This window comes from Chlamydotis macqueenii, chromosome 5, assembly GCF_036417535.1.
Source record: "Chlamydotis macqueenii isolate bChlMac1 chromosome 5, bChlMac1.mat, whole genome shotgun sequence".
NCBI classification, from domain to species: domain Eukaryota; kingdom Metazoa; phylum Chordata; class Aves; order Otidiformes; family Otididae; genus Chlamydotis; species Chlamydotis macqueenii.
In genome coordinates this window covers 23,138,221-23,159,330 of record NC_141560.1, presented here as the reverse complement: position 1 = coordinate 23,159,330, position 21,110 = coordinate 23,138,221, and the positions used below count along the sequence as shown (strand labels likewise).

The window sequence follows — 21,110 nt, the reverse complement described above, 5'->3', positions numbered from 1 at the left end:
AAAGCATTCTTTTGAATTTTCAGTGCTTTTTTAAACTACTTTACTGGGTAAACTACTTTACGTTTAGTGGGTATCTACTTGGCCGTTAGTGAATTTTCACTCCGTGTCACGAACCGGTTTAACCCCTCACTGCTTTTGCAGGTGAGTTAGTGCTGCGCTTGCACAGCCCCCTCCCTTCTGCGGAGATGCTAGAAGGGGGTGTTGGGGGTAAGATGTCGCGCCGCAGCTTTTGAAAGCGGCTGGACGGCCCCGGCGCCCCGCGGCTGCGAGCGGGAGGGAGCGCGGGGAGCCGCGGTGCCCGGCGGGCGGGGCTGCGCACGGTGCGGCCGGGCTCGGCGCTGCACCGGTGCGGGGGCCGGGGCAGGGTGGCGGAGCCTGCCCAAAGGAGAGGGCGCGCAGGGTTTGCCGAGACCTTTCCTGATCCCGCTGAGGGGGAAGGCGGTGTTGTCCGGCCACGGTGCCGCCTTCCCCGAGCGGCTTCTCCCGGAGGAGCAGCGTCGTCCGCTCCCGCAGCTCGGGCGCCTCCTCCCGTGCCCTCCGCGGGGCAGAGCGGAGCGGGCGGCGGAAGATGCTGTGCCTGCCGGTAGCCTTCCAGTTGCTGCTGGTGCTGGTGCTGGTGCTGTGCAGCCAGGGCACAGAGAGGTGTCCGTCAGCCTTCTGCGAGTGTTCCGACTGGGATGACTACCGAATCACTTGCAGGGACATCCACTTCATCCCCAGCCTTCCGGAGGACACCCAGACCCTGTGAGTACGTTGGCACAGTTCAGGGGAGACGCAAACCGGTCGTGAGTATTCCTGTTTTGCAAGAAGGAGATGCTCTGAGTTAATGTCGTGTGAGGGGAGGGAGGGAAGTGCTGAGGGGGGAGTGCTGTAATTTACCTGGGCAATACAGAGGCACCGTGTGTGTCGGGGAGACCTAGGAAAAGCAACTCTCAAACTTTACAGAGTCGTGAAGAGATGATTGTCCGTTGGGCCTTAAATGTTCTAGGTAGGATATGGGAAAATTAGTCTCTGGGCCGTTTGTGGGCAAACTGAGCAGAAGGCTGGATTCTGTGTGGCATGTGCCGAGGAGGTGAGGGGAAGGAAGGATAGATCAAACAGTTTTGTAATTTAAAAAAAGAACAGGCATTGGATGTGCCACCTTGCAAAGAATTCCATCAAAGCTTTTGTGCACTTTCAGCTTCTTTGCCAAAGCCCAACAAAAAGAATCCAAGGGAACTGAGAATCTCAATACACCACCTGGGAGACGAAGTACTTCAGATAAACAGAAGTGTGGAGTATGGGATAGAGTGGCAAATTTGGAGCTGGCCAAAGCGATCGAGCAATTCAAGTACCTAAACCTAAGTGTTTAGCACCATTCCAGGCACTGTAGAATATCGTGTCTGGGTTCCTGCTGCCAGTCCAGAAGAGTGTCCTGTGTCTTATCCGTCAGCCCCACACAGATGTATCAGATAAATACTCTGGGGAAACTGAAGTGGCACCAGACAGCTGTAACTAAGCAGCTGAATCACTCCTGGCTTTTACTTTGTCTCATAAGGCACAAAGTAGTTTTAGCCTCCAAGGGAAAGTTAATTTGTAAGCAGATTGCTTTCTGATAAAATAAACAAACTCAAACTCAGTTGATTTAACTGCAAGATAAAATGACAACAGGTTGTCTGGTTTATGTCTTGATAATGATTCTCGGGACTTGATTTGAAAATACGAGCCATGAAGTTATTTGAACTTATGTGAATGGACTTCTCAAGAGTTTTTAACACTTGAAAGTAAAAGCTTAGCAAATTGATCACTTACCTGAGAAGACAGAGAAAAAAATATTTATGTTATCTCCATTATTTATCCATGCCTTTAATTTTTTTTTTATTATTAGACTGCAATATTTCAGTTTGTAAGATTTTAAATTATATGGGTTTTGGTTTGGTTATTATAGTTTTGTATATATGACTTATTTAGTTTGAAATTGCAGTAATGTTACTCTATGTAACATGAGATATTATGTTATTTGAAATCTACCACAACAAGCTAGAAAATAAAGCAATTTCAGTTTATAGGAGAAATATGCCTTTGTTCAGCCATTTAAAATAGTTAATAGAAACAATGAGATCACGTAATGAAATTGGATACTTTCCTTGAAAAATGCTGCTATGATGGCTGAGAAGTACCTCTCCACACACAGCTACACAAACAAAGCACTTTGGCTGCTGGAGTTGTAGCAGTATAAACACCTGTTGTAATGGGGGCTCAAAGATCACAAACCATTGGTTTTAAAAGACAAAAATGCCTAGTGAAAATCTTATTTCCATGGAAAAAAAAAGTATTTAATAAAACCATTTGAGAAATATTTTTTTTTGTTTATTTTGGATGTATTTTAATAATCTGTACCAATTGGGGTGACCGTTGCAAATTTCTCAAGAAGCGTACTCCCTATAACAGTCATTATAAGACAAGGAAAAATCCAAGTAATGAAAACAGTGATTTTATAATGTATGGTAGAAAAGGTAGATCATACACTGTATAGTCCATTTGATTTGAAAATAAATGGGAAAATTTTCTAAGGAAATAAGGAAAACTGAGCACTTTTCACAAAAAAAAAAACTTTTTTAACTTCACTTTGCGGATTTCTCTCCGGAAAAGGTGTGTATATTTTCCTTCTGTGTTATTAACAGAAGTCTGGTGAACTATATCTGATTCTGTAGTCCCTTGCTGTCAGCAAATGGCTTAATCTTTCTTTCCCTCCATATGTTAAATGGGAGTCATAACAGTTACTTGTATCTGGTTTTCATTCAGAGTGCTTTCAGATGCTTCAGACTGACTTACTTGCCTGTGGAAGATAAAATAACACAAAGAGTTCTCCTGAGAGATTTTAAGATGTGTGCCCCTGCTTCTGTCGTGTTTTGTATCCTTCTACTTTACACCTGGCAACGGTTCTGAATTAAAGACAAAAGAATCCAAAATAATTTAAGTTTCTCTTAACCTTAAGAACAAATGAACACTACTTTTCGAGTGAAGTATGTAGATGTGCGTATCTGCACATTATGTATTGAAACCCTCTACAACTTTCCCCAAATCCAACAGCTTTGTTACTTTAGGTAAAGTAACTTTGCTTCTTGGTGGTTGTGCGTGAACCTCAAGACTGCTGATTTTAAAACTTTCTTATGTGGCTATTCAGTCTTGTAGGGTTTGTAAAGCTAAGAGACTGGTGAGTCTAGGAACACTTTGCCAGCTTTTGGACATGATGAGCTCTTTTCAGTGGAAAGGATCTTGAAACTCCAATTAAAGTTTTATTCTGATTATTCAGTTGAGACTCTTCTCATTTCTCTGCCCTACTTTAAAAGAGTGAAAGAGTGGTGTAAGCCTTTTTTTAACAAGCCATGCTTATAAGAAATAGCAAAAAAAAATGTTTATTTCCAAACTCTTTTAGTGGAAAAGTGCCATGAACTTCGGCCAGAAAAGTGTGTTTGTTTTAAACTGGTTTTAATCTATTTGTCCAAATATAGTTAATCCAGGTGCTTATCCAGAATGGCTGAGTGCACAGATATTGTTCGTGGAGAAGCTTTTTTTCAGTACAAGATTTTTCTTTTTTTTTTGTTATTTTTCTGTGGAGTAAACAAAATAAGTAGAAAGAAAAAGGTTTTGTGTATTACAGGCAAAGCTTGTCTTGCTGCCTGAAGTTAAGTGTTATATACTCATACCATACTATGGGAGGAAAGCAGTTCTAAGTGGTATTGGAATACAGTACTAAAAGTATGAAATTAGGTATCAATAATTTTGTCACATCTATTATATTTTCATATCTCTCTCTGCACAGCTGACACCTGACCTGGTCTGGTGCCATTTTACCCTGCCTGGCCCTCCGTTGCTTCTGCCTCTGCCTATCCTCGACTCCACTCCTCCTTCATGCTGTGGCAGTGGCACTACGTGCACGGCACTGACGGTGCTTTTCTCTTTCACCAGCACAGTGCTGGAACAGAGCAACAGCTGGTGCTATAACCTCCTCCATGTTTGGTGGAACGTGCCGGGGGAGATCCTGGCCTTTCAGTGCAAGCAGATCCACTAGGAAGTGGGGGTTAATGACTGTGAATAATTATTTACACTTATCCAAAGATATAATTGTATCATAATGCTTGAATTATTTTAATACCTTCCTTGGCATCATTATGATGAAATATTCAGATGGTATCACTATCCCAGCATCATCCCAATGCAGTTCCCAATGCTTTTCACTTTATGAATCTATTATTAGGTGCTTTTATTTATTTTATCTTTGGCAATAACACTAATCAAGTTTTGCTTCTTATTTATTTGTACTCTACATCACCTGCATTTGCTTACTAAAATAACTTCAGCTCCTATTTGCATCTCAAATATCCTCAATACTCTCACTTAGGTTTTCCACATAAAAACAGCCATAACAAATCAGTCCAATGGCTCACATCTAATGCAGTTTCCTGTCTCTAGGATTTCCCTTCTTGTAATTTTCCTTAGGTATCTACATATAGAAGTCATATGTTGTACTCTCCATGAATAGTGTCTCAGCATTCAATTATTTTTACCTGTAAGAAGTTTCTAAACTTGGTGTGGTTTTGTCATTGTACTGTCCTCAAAGGATTGCTCTTCTGTGTCTCTTGAATTTTGTGTCTATGTCTCATTCAGTTGCCTCTTGAGCCCAGTTCAACATCCATAATATCCTTTGGCACTGAGTTCCACAAGTTTAATAGAAGTTTGCAAGAACTCTTTTTTTGTTGTTGTTGTTGCTGAAAATGCCACATTGGCCTCTCATCAGCAGCTGCATACACAACAAGATGCTAATAAGGTTTCCATCCTGTACCAAGGTGCTATTTTCACATCACCATAATCAAATTTGGTTGAAATTGGACAAGAGGGAGTTAGGTTGGGGGCAGTGCAACTGGCACATAAATAGAAACAAAACCAGTACAGTGTTGAAGAATATGCTCTTTACATAAGGTATTAAGCTATGATTCTCCGTCTGCTCCAGGATGTTGGCCATAGGTAGGATACTGCTTTTTGACAAATGCAAGGTAGATCACCCTTCAGGAGCAAGGACCCCTGACGTATCTGTGTTTACCATGTTGGTAAGGGTGAGCACATGGATACTAGGATAACAAGATGTAGTGAATCAACTGGTCTGTTTAGTTCCCCGTGCTGTTATTGGCTTTGATAAAAGAGATATGGAAACTGTGTAACATATTTTACACATTTACAATGTGATATTTAGAACTAGCAATGATATGTTGAATATTCCTAAATATTTATTGATAATAATGGTTTTTTGAACTGGAGAACAAAACACACAGGGACTTAACAGTTTCACCTGTAATAACTACATCACTGGCATCCACATTTTTTATAAGCTTAATGAGCATTCTGAGTTCAAAGAAGCTAAAAGTAAAACTGAAGGAGAGATGTCTCTACTTTATATTGAAAATAAATTAAACTGACTTAAAACATTTTCCCCCAAATTTTAGTCTTAGGAATTGTCTGAAACTGACAGATAATTCAGGTAATTCCATCATGATCTTTTTATAGACTTCATTGCTTCAGAATTAAGTATGGAGCCTCATAAATACGTTTTCATATATAACCTTGCAATATAAGCAGATCATCATTATTCCTATTTTAATGATGAAGTACCAAGACTCTAAAAGAACAGGAAAAACACTGACATGGTTAAACAAACAACAAAGGAAGCTACTAGGGCATCCTTCAGAAAATGAAAGTCATGCACAAATGAGGAAATCTTTGGAATCTTGAAGTAATACAGTACAAAAATATTTTTAAGAGAAACTTGTAATATCGTAAAAACTCAGCATAGTCTTTAAAACAGAAAAGAGGGTAAGTCTGAAAAACTTTTATCAAAACTTTTATCAAACTGAAGTGTCAGTATGAAGCTTGTTTGAAACAAATTGAAAAAAATGAATAGAATTAAATCCCCTGAGCCAGGTAATACTTGTGTAAGAGTTCCAAAGACACTAAAATACAAAATTGCTGCATTACCTACAGTAATCTGTAACTTACTGTTTAAATCAGCCGTGGTGACAGAGGAATGGAAGGTCACAAGTGTAGCATAATTCTTTATAAAAGGTGCTTTAGGGAATACTTCGGGAACTAAACACGGGTAGGTCTATTTTCTTTGGAAGACTGTGAAAAATAGGAAGGAATCAATCTGGTTTTCATACGGGAAAGCTTGCCTCACAAATATGTATGCTAGTTCTTCGAAGGAATCAGAAACATGTGAATACATTGATTTTGAACTCGCATTTTCAAAAAAATCCAGCAAGGACCTTAGGACTGTTAGACATCAAGAAGCAAGCTGGCTTATGGATTGACAGCAGATTTAAGCAAGGAGAAAAAAAAAAAGGTGATAACAAATTCTTAATTTTCAGAATACAGGGAATTCATCAAAGGACCTTTACTTGGAACTATGTCGTCAAAGAGTCTGGGTGTAGGCTGCCCCTTGTTTAAGTTGTTCCGAGTTTCTTTTAATCTGGGTGTTGCAGTGAGTCAGCAGCATTGGATTTTACAAAATCCTGGATCTCTCTGTTTCCCACTGACTTCGTTAAGGTGTTAGGTCTCTGTCTGTATTGCAGAATCTTGAATGGAATAGAAGCTGTTGACATAAAATGGGCTTTTTGCAGATGGGACCATTTTTAATTCTTGAGTAAAACAAGATACTTTTTCTACTCTCTAAAATTTGGGCTACCATTTAAGAGACAAGTAAGTGTGGCTAGCAAGCTGCTATAATATTAGCAGCTTCACAACTAGATTTGTTAGTTTTTTCAAGGCTCTTTAATATGTTTCCTGAACATGAGGATGTGTAAGGGCTAAGCCCAGCAGAATACAAAAGATGTTTGAAGTTTTTGAGGAACTGAAATTGTACTGCCTACTACACATCCCTGTTTTGGCAGATCAGTATTTAGTAGCAGTCTGTCTGTACTACATGTGAAATTATTCCACCACGGTGATGAAAGCAGATAATTTAGATTTTTTAAAAAGTCACTTCCTGAAATGGTCCAGTTTTCAAAATATAATAACCTTTTTTAGACTGTTCTAATGTTCTGAAAACCAGTGTTCAAACATTATGTTTGAGAATATTAAAAAGTTGATATTTGATAATATCAACAAAAATGTTGATATTTTCAACAATATCAAACATTTATTGATTTTGCAAATATATAAAAAGCCTATGTGAGTCAGATTTGTGAGAAGTTGCCTTCTTAATGGATACCAACAGAAAACATACTATTATTAGCTTTCTGCAAAATACTCTGTAAGTAATTGCTTAGCAGTTACAGTATTCTGTAATATTAAAGTTTTTTCTTTCCTTTTGCAGTTATAGTCTCAATTCAGGAGAAGGCTGTTGTGTGCTTCTGAAATGTAATGGATTGGAAATTTAATTTCAAAAGAAAACAACGTAATGAAAACTGACTGCGGTAGCAATTCAAGATTCAGTGGACTGTAACACTTACAGAATCAGTCTATTAAACAACGGTTGAAATCTCCTAAAACAGAGGTTTTTAACTCTGGTGTAAACCACTTTTTTTTTTTTGCTATTAAGTTGATCAAAACTAGTCATCTCCACAGATAAGGAAAAGATAAAAATGAGTTTATACAGACATACCATCTCTGTCTTTTGCGACAATGTGTGGTATTCTCATTTAAGTAAACCTCTTCTTAGCATCTACAAAAGAACTATTTGCAGTCCCTCTGCTTTTCTGTTGAGCAAGCTAGGTGTGTAGGTAAAGCGTACTGAAGTAATGCCTGCTTCTACTGGGAATGGGAATGGCTTTTTGGTTTGCACTTGTACAGTTCCCGGCTCTGGCTGTGTTTCTGTGCCACGACACAGGAATTTTAAGTGTTCCAAATGTAACAGAAATGGCTGATAGCCAATGAAAAAAAAAATATATTAAATGTTCAGAAATATTATTTTGATCTCCAGTAATCTCTCTGATTCTGTACTGTCGCTCATTCCTGTTTCTTCATCTGGTCACTTGGGTTGTTGTGTGTGTGTACAGTAAAACAGTGCATAGTTTGTAAATAACTTCAAGAACCCTAAGAACAGTTTTTTCTATGACTCACCATTGTGATTATGAACAAATCATTCCACTTTAACTGAGAGGGTAATATATACTAATTTTTCAGACCTAGTGTATGTCAACATGCAGCATTTTTTGTATGTCAGCAGCAAGATTACACAAGTAATCCATGCCTTTTCAGGTAAAATATTTACATAAATATAATAATATGTATCAGATTTGAAAGGAAATTCTAAAAGTAAATATTTTTTTTGTAAAATGCAGTATTTTGGAAGCATTTTATGTTACAGCATGTGCATAAAATTATTTAAATGATTACCTGAAAGACAATTGGTAAGATATTTTAATGGATTTGGTAAGTATAATGGTTTTTGGTAGAAAGGTAATTAATCAGTTTAAGAAAACTCAAATCTAGTTTTGGCTTCAGAAGGAGTTAAATAATTTCACAAATGAAAAAAACTCAGTGTTCAGAAAATAAACTAATTGCAACTCAAACTTTTTTTAAAAAGTGTTGCTATTTCTTTTGATAACCTACAGAATATCCAGATATTGCCAAAGGTCAAGGAAAAATCTTCCAGTTGTGAGAAATGTGGCCAGTGATTAGGCTACATATCTGTGTTTGATATTTATATGTGATGTCTCATCATGTACTTAACTTGACTTCTACTTTCTCTATTTGATGCAGAAACAGCAGTTATACACTGGGTTTACAGGTGCCCTGTGTACCATGAAGCGTATTAACAATTCCCTTTGAAGAATGTGAGTGATATCTTAAAGGAATATGAATCGAAAATTTCAAAGGTAGCTCACAGTTTTGTTCAGAACTTCATGTTACTCTTTTGGACTGCTATTTAATTGTGTGAAAGTAGCTGTGCAGTCTTCTAGCAAATTCAGAAGTGACTTCCTACTTTTACAGTTACTTTGCTGTACGAGTCTTCCCCTCGCTCCTACCACGGTGGTAATACAGGCGCTAGACACTAGATGGTAATCGTCCTCTGGTAAGCTCAGTATGCATTTCACTGTGTGAAAAGCCTTTTCATAGTTACTTTTGCACCACTGAAAGACTACGGTGTATTTTTTTCAGCATAATAAAAAAAACCCCTCATAATATTGTTAAGTTTGTTTAGTTTGTGTTGAGTTTAATTGAATATAAAAAATTAGAAGTTAATGTGTTAGTAGTTGTTTACCTAGCCATTATCTTAGCTATCATAGTTATTTTACCTATATAAAAGTTGGAAGGTCATTGCTTGTTGTAATTTTTTTCAAAAATATGAAATTAGTATATAAAATTTTTACTTTGTTTCATATAAGGTAATTTTTTTTTTCCTGTCTTTGTGGAGAATAGTTCATTAAAATACTTGTAGCTATTGTTGTCATGATTCAAATTACAAATCATGACATTTTAATCTGAAATTCTTTGGATGGTCTCAATTCATTTGTTATGTTTTGCAGACAGACATTTAAAAAAGGTTTTAAAATGAAGAGGCTAAGTATGTAAAATATATATTTACTTCTCTAATATATCTTACTGAAGTAATATCACAGATACTGCTGAGGATGTTGTTGAAGTCATTTATATGTCGTTACACATATATTTCTGTATTTCTTAATTTGGAAAATGTGAAGCCATTTATATTTCAGAAGAATGTTGGATTTTTCACTGATTATTTGCCTTCAGTTCCTGCTGAAGGATAACGTCCTCTCAGTGCTGGCATGGCCAACTAGAAGCTTTTTGCTTCCTTATTTAGGGCTTCAAAGTTGCTGCAGAAATTGCCGCAGATAGACTGCAACTGAGCAAGAATGGTTTCCTTCTCTGCTGTTTACTGGAGCACAAGGTCAGGTCCCTTGTTACAGATAGTTTCTGCGAGTCTGGGTGCAGCAGTGATCCATGAGAATGGGTGGTGCAACCATCAAGATCTAGGGAGTAGATTCAAAACCCAAGAGGTAGTAAAGGGGAAGAAAGAACCATCAAGCCTTGCACTCACCCAAGAGAAGATGTGCACTGAAATGATCAAGCGTGAAAAAAAAAGTATGAGACTCTGTGGTAAAACCTAGTGTATATAATAAATGGTACTTAAAACTAAGTGCTATGTACTTTGTACATCTTTCCTCCCAGAGCAGATTTGGGAAATCTAGTACAGTATGAATGTTGAAATAATCTAACAGACATTGGAATAAATAGTTTAAATGGACAGTTTAATATTTGTAGTCAGACAAATGTTTCCGTTTGCATCACAGTAACAGTTTTCTTGGGGGGGGGGGGTGTCATTGCTTGATTAAATGAAGGAGGTTGAAAACCAAGGGTTGCTTTTTGTTTGAGGGATTCAGGCATGCAAAGTTTGAAAGTATTAAAAAATCATTCTGTGTTGTTATATTATGCAAAGCAATCATGCAAGTTACCTGTACGGGTATGTGGAAGGAGAGTGCCTGCTCCCCTAAGATTATCTGATCAAGCACCTTGTCAAATGGGATGCTAAGGAGAAGGGAGGCAATAAACAAAACGTACAGAGTCACAGACCTCACAGAGAAACAATAAAGACAAAGAATGACAAGAATGGCAAAATAAGGACAAGAAACCAGCCTGGTCAGTTACACTAATTTATGGCCTATCAAGAAACTGCAGGCATCACTTCAAAGAGGGGCCAACTTGGACTTCGCAACTGATAAGAACAAGGAGACTCTTACAGGTGACAGATAGGAAGGACAGCTTTCTGCTGCCCTGTCTTGATGAACAGAGTCTCATGCTTGGGAAACAAACAGCCCCTCCCTGCCAAACCCCTCAACAAAGCCCAAACTCTTGAGAGGCTTATAGCTAAAAGCAGTCTTAAAAATATTTTTTAAAAGTTAATGCTTTTTATCAATGTGTTTAGTGTAAGGCATTAGATAATGTACTACATATGCCTTCAAGCTATTTTAAGAACTTCAGCAATGAGTCAGGGTTAATCAGGAACGAGAAATAAAGCTTTCAAGTGATTTACCAAATAAGCAAGAGAGCAATAGAAATTTTCTCTTTGCATTTTCATGTATTCCATCACATCTACGTCTGTAAGTTCTCACCCTAGTAGTATTTTGGCTACACAGTGCATGCTGTCAGTGCTAGTTATCAGATGAATAGGTGTGATTGAAGTGGATATACACCTCTCCTACATTTTCCACTGGAATTTTTTTTCTTTAACACAAGACAGTAATAGAAACGAAATAGCCAAACATAAGTAGGCAGACGCTGTGGGAGTTACATGTACACACAGATTGCCTGTACTTCTCAAATGTAAAATTCCTTGATGTTCCTCTGGTCCTGGTTGTTAGGTACTTCTGATGTTCACTAATTTTAAATGTTTGAAAATGGTCACCCGCAAGAAATGAAATACCTATCAAAATTTTCAGTTTAACCTCCTTATATACTGAACACTGACTTTTGTGAGTTACAGGTCTGATTCTATTCTTGTGCATATGTGCAGTAAAAAGGGAACTGGGATTATAGACAGTTGCATTTGAATTTTGCTATAAATGCTTGGTGCTAGTCTTTCTCTAACTGTATTTAGCATTCAATTAAAAAAATCAGCTACGCTGCAATTCTGACTTAAATGCAGAAGTGGAAGTGTGGAACTCCTGGCTTCTGAGATGTAATTATGGCTTTGTTTAACATTAAAGTAAAAGGCTGTTAAATGGATAGTCAAAGACTATAATATGTATGAAGAGTTAGTAGTGTTTCATATATAAGAGCAAAGATTTTCTCCTGGTTTTTTTCATCTGGATTTATTAGTGGAATAGTTTTGTAAATTTTTTTTTTTTTTATTTCTATTATTATTACTTTTACTTTGTGTCATGGTTTAACCCCAGCCAGCAGCTAAGCACCACACAGCCACTCACTCACTCCTGCCTGGGATGGGGAAGAGAATCAGAAGGGTAAAAGTGAGAAATCTTGTGAGTTAAGATAAAGACAGTTTAATAGGTAAAGCAAAAGCCACACACACAAGCAAAGCAAAACAAGGAATTCATTCACTTCTCATTGGCAGGCAGGTGTTCAGCCTTCTCCAGGAAAGCAGAACTCTATCACATGTAACAGTTACTTGGGAAGACTAAGGCCATCTCTCCGAATGTCCCCCCCTTCCTCCTTCTTCTCCCAGCTTTATAAGTTGAGCATGACGTCATATGGTATGGAATATCCCTTTAGTCATTTGGGGTCAGCTGTCCCGGCTGTGACTCCTCCCAATTTCTTTTGCACCGCAAGCCTACTTGTTGGTGGAGTGATGTGAGAAGCAGAAAAGACCTTGACTTTGTGTAAGCACTGCTCAACAGTAACTAAAACATCCCTGTGTTATCAATACTCTCTTCAGCACAAACCCAAAAGATAGGCACATACTAGCTTCTATGAAGAAAATTAACTCTATCTTGGCTAAAACCAGCCCACCTTGTTTCAAGTCAGCTGTAAATTGCATATTTTAATGGATTACTATTTATACATTTTTTAAAGTGCAGTCTAAAATAAGAAAAAAAAAATGGCTGTGATACAACAGAATATACTGAAGACAATTAACATCACTAATTACACTGCAATTAATGCCACTTGCTTTGCTTCCAGGGCTGATTGTATTTTCATTGTCTTATGCCTGGCTTAAGCTGCCTACTCATATGGCTCTTAAATGATAGGACTAATTAATACTGAAACCAACCAAATGTTCATTCAAAGTTAGGTAGCTCCTGAGTGATAGGAGTGTAGGTACCAACCACCTCAAGAATAGAGTTCCTTGGTGCATTTTCAAATAGGACACTAGATTAACTGTCAGAGTACAGCAAAGCACCAGCAATGACTCAGTGCTTAGCAGAACTAGAAATACAGTACTTAAGGGAGAGACAGCATTATTATCCACTAGATGCTTGGGAAATGCTCTGTGCGTTGACACTGTGTGTTCATTAAAATGAAACAAATATGTTTAAGTCTGAATGCTTCACATTCTTCACTTGCGTATACCCGTATTTCTAAGTTAGTGAAAACCAGACTTGTTTCTATGCAGATATAAAATATTTTGAAGTCTATGTGGTCTTACATTTTTTTTAAAAAAAAAGCTTATTTTCCCATTAATGAAAATAACTAGGCTAATTTTGAGAAACAGAGTCTTTGCTAAATATTGTTTGGGAAGATCAGAAAGGAGTCAAAGCGGAAGTTTTTTCAGTTGTTAGCTGAATATCTGTAGTACTTAATTTTTGACCAAGAAACTCGTTACATTCAAAGTTGACAGATGTTTGGGGCAGAGGAAAGTAAAAATGCAAAGTTTTGCACAAGCAGTCTAATATGTTTCTTATCAGTTTTTCAGATTTCATTTTCTTAATATATGCAATGTAGGGTCTTTCAGGACCACGCAGACTAAACTTTTGGTGTAAATATCCAAAGAGGAGGAAAATTTTCAAAACTTCAAACTGACTTCCTGACCTATGAAACTAAGAAATGCAAATTAAATGTTGTCCTGTAAAACCTAAAATGTTTTTCTGAAACATTTTCTTGCCATTTTAAAAACAACTCATTTAGCAAAAATGTGATTTGTATGATTTTGTATCTTTGCAAATATTGATAGCATGTTTGTAATGAAAATTACCTTAGACTTCGGGTTCTTCTTTTTGAAAGATTTTAGGGAATAAAGAATAAAGATATTTTCTGGATTTATTGAGGCTTTTAATCCTAATGAAAAAATAAAGGTAGAAATAAATGGCAGTATTCAAGTAAGCACAGGAGCAATTTTTTCATTAAATGGTATTGAAAACGCTCATGCATGTTGTCTTTGCCTTGATATAGAAAGGAAATTAAATGAGCCTATTAAATATGCAAGTGCTTATAGCTATAATTTTTCTCACTTGGAAAACAAATGCATATTTTCCCAGTAAATTTTTTTCCTTTATTCTGAAAAACCTTAATTTCTTCATGAACATACTGTGGCTGGCTGGATACTGGACTCACTTGCTAAATTTCAAATTGAAACTTGCAAGTGTAAAGAAAATTTTTAATGCATGCAAGACAAGAAGAATCACAATCCATTAATATAATGAATTCTGAATTATTCATCATATGTTCACACTATACTTTATGGTTTGCAGACTGGAAGGCCTGACCTGTCTTGCCTTTCTTCTTTCTGGCTTTGGGTTTTAAATTCCAAAACTTGCTTCTTTCCCAGCTTGAATAATGTATTGACACAATTTGTAAGCTTGTAATTTTTATATGCAGTTAGACTGGGCTAAACTGAAGCTAGTCTATTTAATTTACTTCCATTTTTGATCTATCATAGGCTGTTCTGATTGAGAAGTTTCTCAGCCTGTCTTCCCACTCCAAAGAATTACTGTCCATCCCACAGCCATCTACACACCGCTGGTGGTCCCCAACCAATAATTACCCTCAGACTCACACTTGTCAAACAGGGACTGGAGCACTGATTTTTTTCTGCAAAGTTTTTAATTGCTTTAGGAGGTGGCTTAAAATTAGCAGTCGTATCAGCACACAGGTTTTTAAAACTCAGCGAGAGCTGGAGCTTTGCAGGTGGTTGTACACAACGGCTGGCTTTAGAAGTTTGGCCCTGCCCCGAGGCCTGTTGCATTGAGTCCATTTTATGGACTGCATAGCCATTGACTCTTTGAACTCAGTCAGCAATCTGGCAGCTAACAAACACCAATTAGTTTGTCAGTTTATGCTACATGCTATTATTTAGCGTGTTCTTTATGTGGTAGTTGTATTACATGAACTTGGAGTCTTTTAGCTTTCCTGACAATCCCTGATACTGTTACATTTAACAACTAAGTTTTTGTCATGAAATGGGTGATTTCTTCTCTTCTTCTGCCCAAGATTTCTTTCTATTTATACTTTACTGTCTCTCTTTTCTTTATGAGTCCATTTGTAAACACATCCTGTACCCCATATGGTTTTTTTTTGGTCACATTTGCAGAATTTTGGTGTATCTTTAAACTCTAGCACATAGATAGGAAGGAATATGATACTCCCACATCAGCCCATATAATAAATTTACTGGCCATTCAGTTAAAATATAGCCCTTAAGGCTACTTTTCTTCATTGTGTCTGTCCTTGAGATATTAGGAGCCTTGTCTAGAAATTTACAAATGCAGAGTCATTTCATAATACAGCAACTTTGATAGAATTGATTCATAAATATTATTCAGAGTTTCCAGGCTCTTCTCATGGGATGTATAAATTTCAGGTATGTCAATGAAAGATAAGGTGAGCTCACTTAGCTCATGTATAGCTCATGAATGATGGATCTGACTCCATTCATTATCTGACAAAAACGGAGAGGGATGAATGTCTGACATAAGAGCAGGAGGTCAAGAAGAGACTTAGGATGATGTTTAAATTCTTGCTTTTCTGGAACATGGAATTATGCAGAAGTGATAGCTTAAGTACTAGTTTCTGTAATAATTGATGATGGGAAGTAACTATCATGTAAGTCGGCATTTTGTAGGATAGCAGAGGACCAAAGTGAGGTTAAAAGTGAGCTTGGATAGTCAGAAGTGGCTTAAACTATGTTTTTCTTGGCTTCTGAGTTCTAAGAGTCTCAGGGAGAAGCATTAGGACTGCTTTCTCCTGCTAATGCAGCCCAAGATACCATAGCTGCCTTTGCAGCAAGGGCACATTGCTGGCTGATGTTCAACCTGGTGTCCACCGGGACCCCCAGGTCCTTTTCTGCAAAGCTGCTTTCCAGCCTGGGGAGGCTGTTCCTCCCCAGCTAGAGGACTTTACACTTTTTCCTTGTTGAACTGTGTAAGGTCCCTGTTGGCCCATGTCTCCAGCCCGTCAAGGTCCCTCATTCACTCTGTTCTACTTTAAGACTTGTTAAAACCTGTCTGAAACCAGAATGTCCTCAGTCATCGATGTCAGCTTCCTCAAAGGCCTGGATATACAGACAGATGTTGAAACACGACAGCAAGATCAGCAGGCTGCACTGGACTAAGCAGCTGGTTTTTACGAATGTTCTGTCTAAGACTGTGATAACAGAAGGAAGCAGTAGTATGAAGTGGAGGAGGGAGAAGGATAGGAGAGCACCAGTATGGGTGTTAAGGTGCTGTGGACGCAGGGGAATAGGCAAGTATACCTCTGGGCCAACTGACATTCCTCTGGCTGAGGGTTCGGTGGGAGCTGTGTGGATTGGGGTCAAAAGAAACATCAACAGTCTTGCAAAAATGGAAATCTTTAGGTTCTCCTTGCTCATTCTTATAACAAGTATATGAAGTAGGGGAGATACACTTGGGACAGAGCCTTCCCCTGGGATGATAGCAGTGTACATTCTCTTAATTTATATTTTTACTTAAGATAGGATTTTTAATAATTTCTATAGATATTTTTATTACTTGTTTGCAAGTTTCAGAACCTTGATAAATCTTAAGATTATAATATTTTTGTCTGTGTGAATCAAATGTAATTATTATAATCAGGTACTTCACATTATGAAACAGAAAACAGAATTAGAAAATCATCCTGATTTGCTTAGTTCTTTTCTACTGAACTATTCTTAAACAGCAGCTATGGGAAAAGTTTGTAATTTATTCTTGATTATTCTTTAGACTATTCGTTGACTATAAATTGTGTAAGTGTATTCTCAGCTGTACTGGAAAACCAAAGATTACCTCATCCAGCAATGACACGTTGTAACTGTAACTTTAACAGACATTATAAGCTAATTTTCCAAAGCATTTCCTCCTTTTTTGGAGGAGTCAATCTGCTAGAAATTCATTCTGTTAAGAACTTGTCTGTGGATAAGTATCTCCCTTAAATATTGCCTGTTTTTCTGATACCTCCTGCAGATATATAATTCTATCCTCCCTTGATGTGCATCTTTAACTGGGCTTAAGCTGAAAAATAACAATGATGTACTTGCCATCCCCACATCAGAGGTTTAGGGAGGAAGAATGTTACATTCATTACAAAGTATATGGAGAATTCTGTAGAGGTAGTATGCAACTGCTCTAATTCAATTTTGGCAGATATACCTGAATTTTTTGCTCAGAATGAGGGATGGGATATCTTTGTGGAACCTGAAATGATTAAAAGAATGCTTATACTCGTAATAGTTCCTTTACTGCAATGGGCAAATATGTTTGCTGGTCATGCTTTGGAGTTTTGGAAGGTCCATCATTGCTACTGAATGCAGAGTTCCTAGGTAAGATGATGCAGAAGGTTGTAATTTAGATTGAGGGAGAACACCAAGCAAACCAAGCCACTTAATGAAACTGGAACAGAAATGATGCAAAGATGGAAACATCGGGAAAAGGGAAGATAAGAATAGAAATACTGGAGCAAAGCTGGAGTTGTGTCAAACTTCTTAATGTTAAATTGTACTTACCAAAGGATAATAACTGCCAAACTTTTATTTCTATAGGAGGTTTATGGAGACTCATCTAAGAACAATTCCAAGTGATGCTTTTTCCAATCTCCCCAACATCTCTAGAATGTAAGTTCTATTTCTCATATTATTCTTTTAGCTCTTTTATTAAAAATAACTTTCCTTCTCCAAAATTCTGTCTTTGTGTATAAAATCTTCTGAAATGAAAATATTCTGTCACTTTTGCTACTTCACCACTAATATTTTAGCACTGTAGGCAATCACCCCATTTTTTGTAACCTGAACCAGCTGGAAGGCATACTGGACATTTTTGGACAAGAGCACACCCTTGTTGAAGCCGATGTGATACATAAGGCTTTTTTTTTTTTCCCCCCAGTTCACAAAATGTGAAAAATTGTTGCATTCATAACAAATGAACATATATTCCATTGCTGGTCCTGGCTAAAAATTTGTTTTCAGCTCCCAGCATGATTTCTAACTCATTTCATTGGAGAACCCATGACATTTCTAGACTAGGGACGGATTTTCACCAAAACATTAATATTTGTGTGATGTGAGAGGAACTTCCATTGTGTCACTTCCTTTGCATGTAAACCCAATCTGTAAATACACAACCATCAGCCTTTACCTATTTGCCTCATGTTAACATTTGTCCTGTTTAAAGTGACTGTCTTTGCACTGCACTGCTCGTTGATGTCAGCAGTCTTAAGACAAAGTTGTCCCACCTTTATTTCTTCTTCTTGATGGCTCGTCCATAATCTATCATCCTGTGCATGGCTATTTGATGCAGGGAACTTCTCTGCCATCTCTCAATTGACTCCCTCGAATCAGAGAGTCATGCAATTTAGAAGGGACCTCAGAAGGCCTCTAGTCCACCACTTGCTCAAAGCTGGGCCAACGATAAGATCCAACCAGATTGCTCAGGGCTTTGTCCAGTCTGCTGCTCAGCTTTATGTGTGTCCACTATTAATTAAATAAACCACTCCATTCAGCAAGCGGCCCACATTTTTCTTGTTCACCCTGTTGTTACTAAAGTAGCAACTGGAGCTCTTCTTGTCCTTACATTCCTTGTAAACTTCAACTCCAGCTGAGGTTTGGCTGGATGGCTGAGAAGGACTACTGTTTAAGAACTCATGAAACAGAACTCTGGGGAGACATAGAGGTCTACCTAATTATATCTTGTAGTTTCATCCAGGTGTATTGAAGTAATGACTTTCTAAAATCTTTGTAAGTAAATATTCTTGAATATCTGCAGCCTCATTTACCATCTTAGTTTAATCAGATAGATGGTGTATTGTTTGGGGGGAGGGGAATGTCCCTTGTATGCCATACAGTATCATATATAAACCTGATAAACTTTGTTCAGAACAGAGTTTTATTAAGTGTAAAAGGATGTCAACTCTTCTTCAGCTTTCAGTAATACATAATCTATTGCTTAGATGCTTTTCAGATTTTAAGCTCTCAAATTGTATGTTTGAATTTGTAAAAGCACAGGTGTTCATCTGAAGAATTCACTGAAGCCTTTTCTAAAGATGCTTAGCCTCCAAAAACTTGCAGTGACTAAAAGGCTGTTAGATCAAATCTTCCTAACCCTCATGGCACTGGAGGTGAGGAAGGGGTGCTCATACTGCCTGTCTCTAAAGCACTTGGCGACCTCGTAGGCTAAGGACACTTAGCCACCTAAATCTCTCTCCATGGGCATTATGAGTCGATGACAATCTTTTGCCTATACTGTTTGACAGTAACATGGAAACAGATAATCACTCTGCTGCATGCTTTGACCACATTTCAGTTGAAGAGGAAAGTAAAAATTACAAAGATCTTAAATGAGATGAATTTGTGCTTTTCACACATCTTAAGACAGTATGTTGGCATCCATGTCAGTTTATTTTGTTTGTGATTTCAAAGCTAGCTGGCAAAACAAATGTCAATATCTTCCCCAAGGTATTTTTAAAGAGAGTATCTGAATATGGAGTTTTACCTTCCCACTGCTCCACATTTATGTGTAGGAAAATAGCATACATATGGTTGAATATAGCAGTAACCTACCTAAAATGATGACTTGATGCGATAGTGTTATACTCTCTCCTGCTGTGCAAAGCCTCCTGGATTACCACATTTCTCTTGTTGTTTATAAAAAGTCTATGAAGGCTAGATAGCGGTTTAATAGTGACAACAGCTTCTAGATTTTTCTTATAGCATTGCTACTACTATGAATCATGAACTCCCAACTTCTTGATATAAACTTTGGGTTAAGGAACCAGTGCATGTGTTTTAACTACAGCTCTTGTGTGTATGTCTTGGCCTCTGATGTACCACGTCTCATTTGCCTCTCTCAGCCCATAATTTCCATCAGCAATGAAAATTACCAGATCATTCCTTGCTTTGTAAACTCATCTAGAAAGTGTTCTGAAGTTTCAATAGGGTGATAGAGACTGTGTTTACTGTTCCAAATATAGCACTTAGTTTTGCTGTATGGTTTCTCCTATATAATTTCCACAAATAAACATTTTTTTCCTCTGTACTGAATAGAAAACTTACTTGTCCTCTTTATGAACCTTATTTAAACAAAAATTTTAGAGCTACTATATCTCTTAAATTAACGCATATCTATGTACTCTTCATAGCAGAAGTAGGTATGTTTCCCTGTGCTGCTTTGCCACAGGAATGAAAAAAAAGCATTTCAACGAAATGCTCAAGTGCAAAGCTAATTCCCATCAGAAATGCATCAGTGCACTGAAAAAAAAATGTTTTATAAGATTCAGATGCAAGAGAAATTTCTGGTTTACATCCTTAAAAGTTGCAAATACATTAAATCTTGGTTGAAGGGCTTTACCTGCTGTTTCCTACTGACTTAGGACAGGTTGAACATGAAGTATTTTTAAGGTCAAGGACAAGGAACCCTTTTCCTGGCTCAAGATGATGCTTTGGGGTCACATTCATGGGTGCCTCACAGACACCTGACCTGTAGCTCCTGAGCAGGTTTCTCTACAGCTTCTCCACACAAAGTAGCATTCCAGCATTGCAGTGCTCTCCTCTGCCAGCAGCCCCCGGCAGACCACAACATTTCCCCTCTACGCTGTTTTCCTCTGTGCAACACAGCACCTTTTCATGCCCCGTGCCCGCAGCTCTCCCACCACATTGGTTCCCCATACCTAAGATGCCTTGGCACCGTAGTGCTCCCACACTTCCCCTGCTCCCCACTGCCATCATGGTACAGCCCCAGCCCAGAGCTTTGATTGCCTTAAGCTGCTCCTGGTTGTCCTCTGATGAAGTACCTCCCACACACCACCGAGCTGCCCTCTGTCAGCAGCTGAGAAGAACAGAGGTAGCCATTGGGCAGGAGCAGAGGGGATGCTGAGGCTGGGAAAAGAAGCCAAGAAAGGTGGAGAGAGGGAAAAGGAAGAAAATAAAGGTGGGGAGAAGGCCTTGTGGCTACTGCCACGTGCTGTGTTCTCAGGCTCCTTCTGAATGGGCAACAGTGATTAAAGTGTTTTCTTGCGAACAGACTTTCTCTGAAGCTCTGTATTTGGTGTTTAAGCTATAACTGTATTTGCGATGGGTGTTGAAGGTATTTTGAAATCCTGCAAATTAAACACAGCTGGTAGGGAGAGGAGGTGCTGAGTGGTAACATGCCTTCAAAATGGGAATTGAAACATGCTTTCCCTCTTCTGATGCAGCTCCTTCAAGTCCTGCTTGCTATGATTTTTATTTCTTACAT

General features: G+C 38.1%; 1 protein-coding gene across 1 annotated transcript in view; it reads left to right on the top strand.

Annotated features, from left to right (window-relative positions):
- Positions 1 to 568: 568 nt before the first annotated feature.
- The window catches only part of TSHR (thyroid stimulating hormone receptor), a 58,366-nt gene continuing 37,824 nt past the window's right edge, over positions 569 to 21,110 (top strand). Inside the window, exons 1-2 of the mRNA XM_086749324.1 lie at positions 569 to 744; positions 17,426 to 17,497. Of these exons, the coding sequence (XP_086605450.1) occupies positions 569 to 744; positions 17,426 to 17,497 (248 nt within the window). The remainder of the gene's footprint in view (positions 745 to 17,425; positions 17,498 to 21,110) is intronic.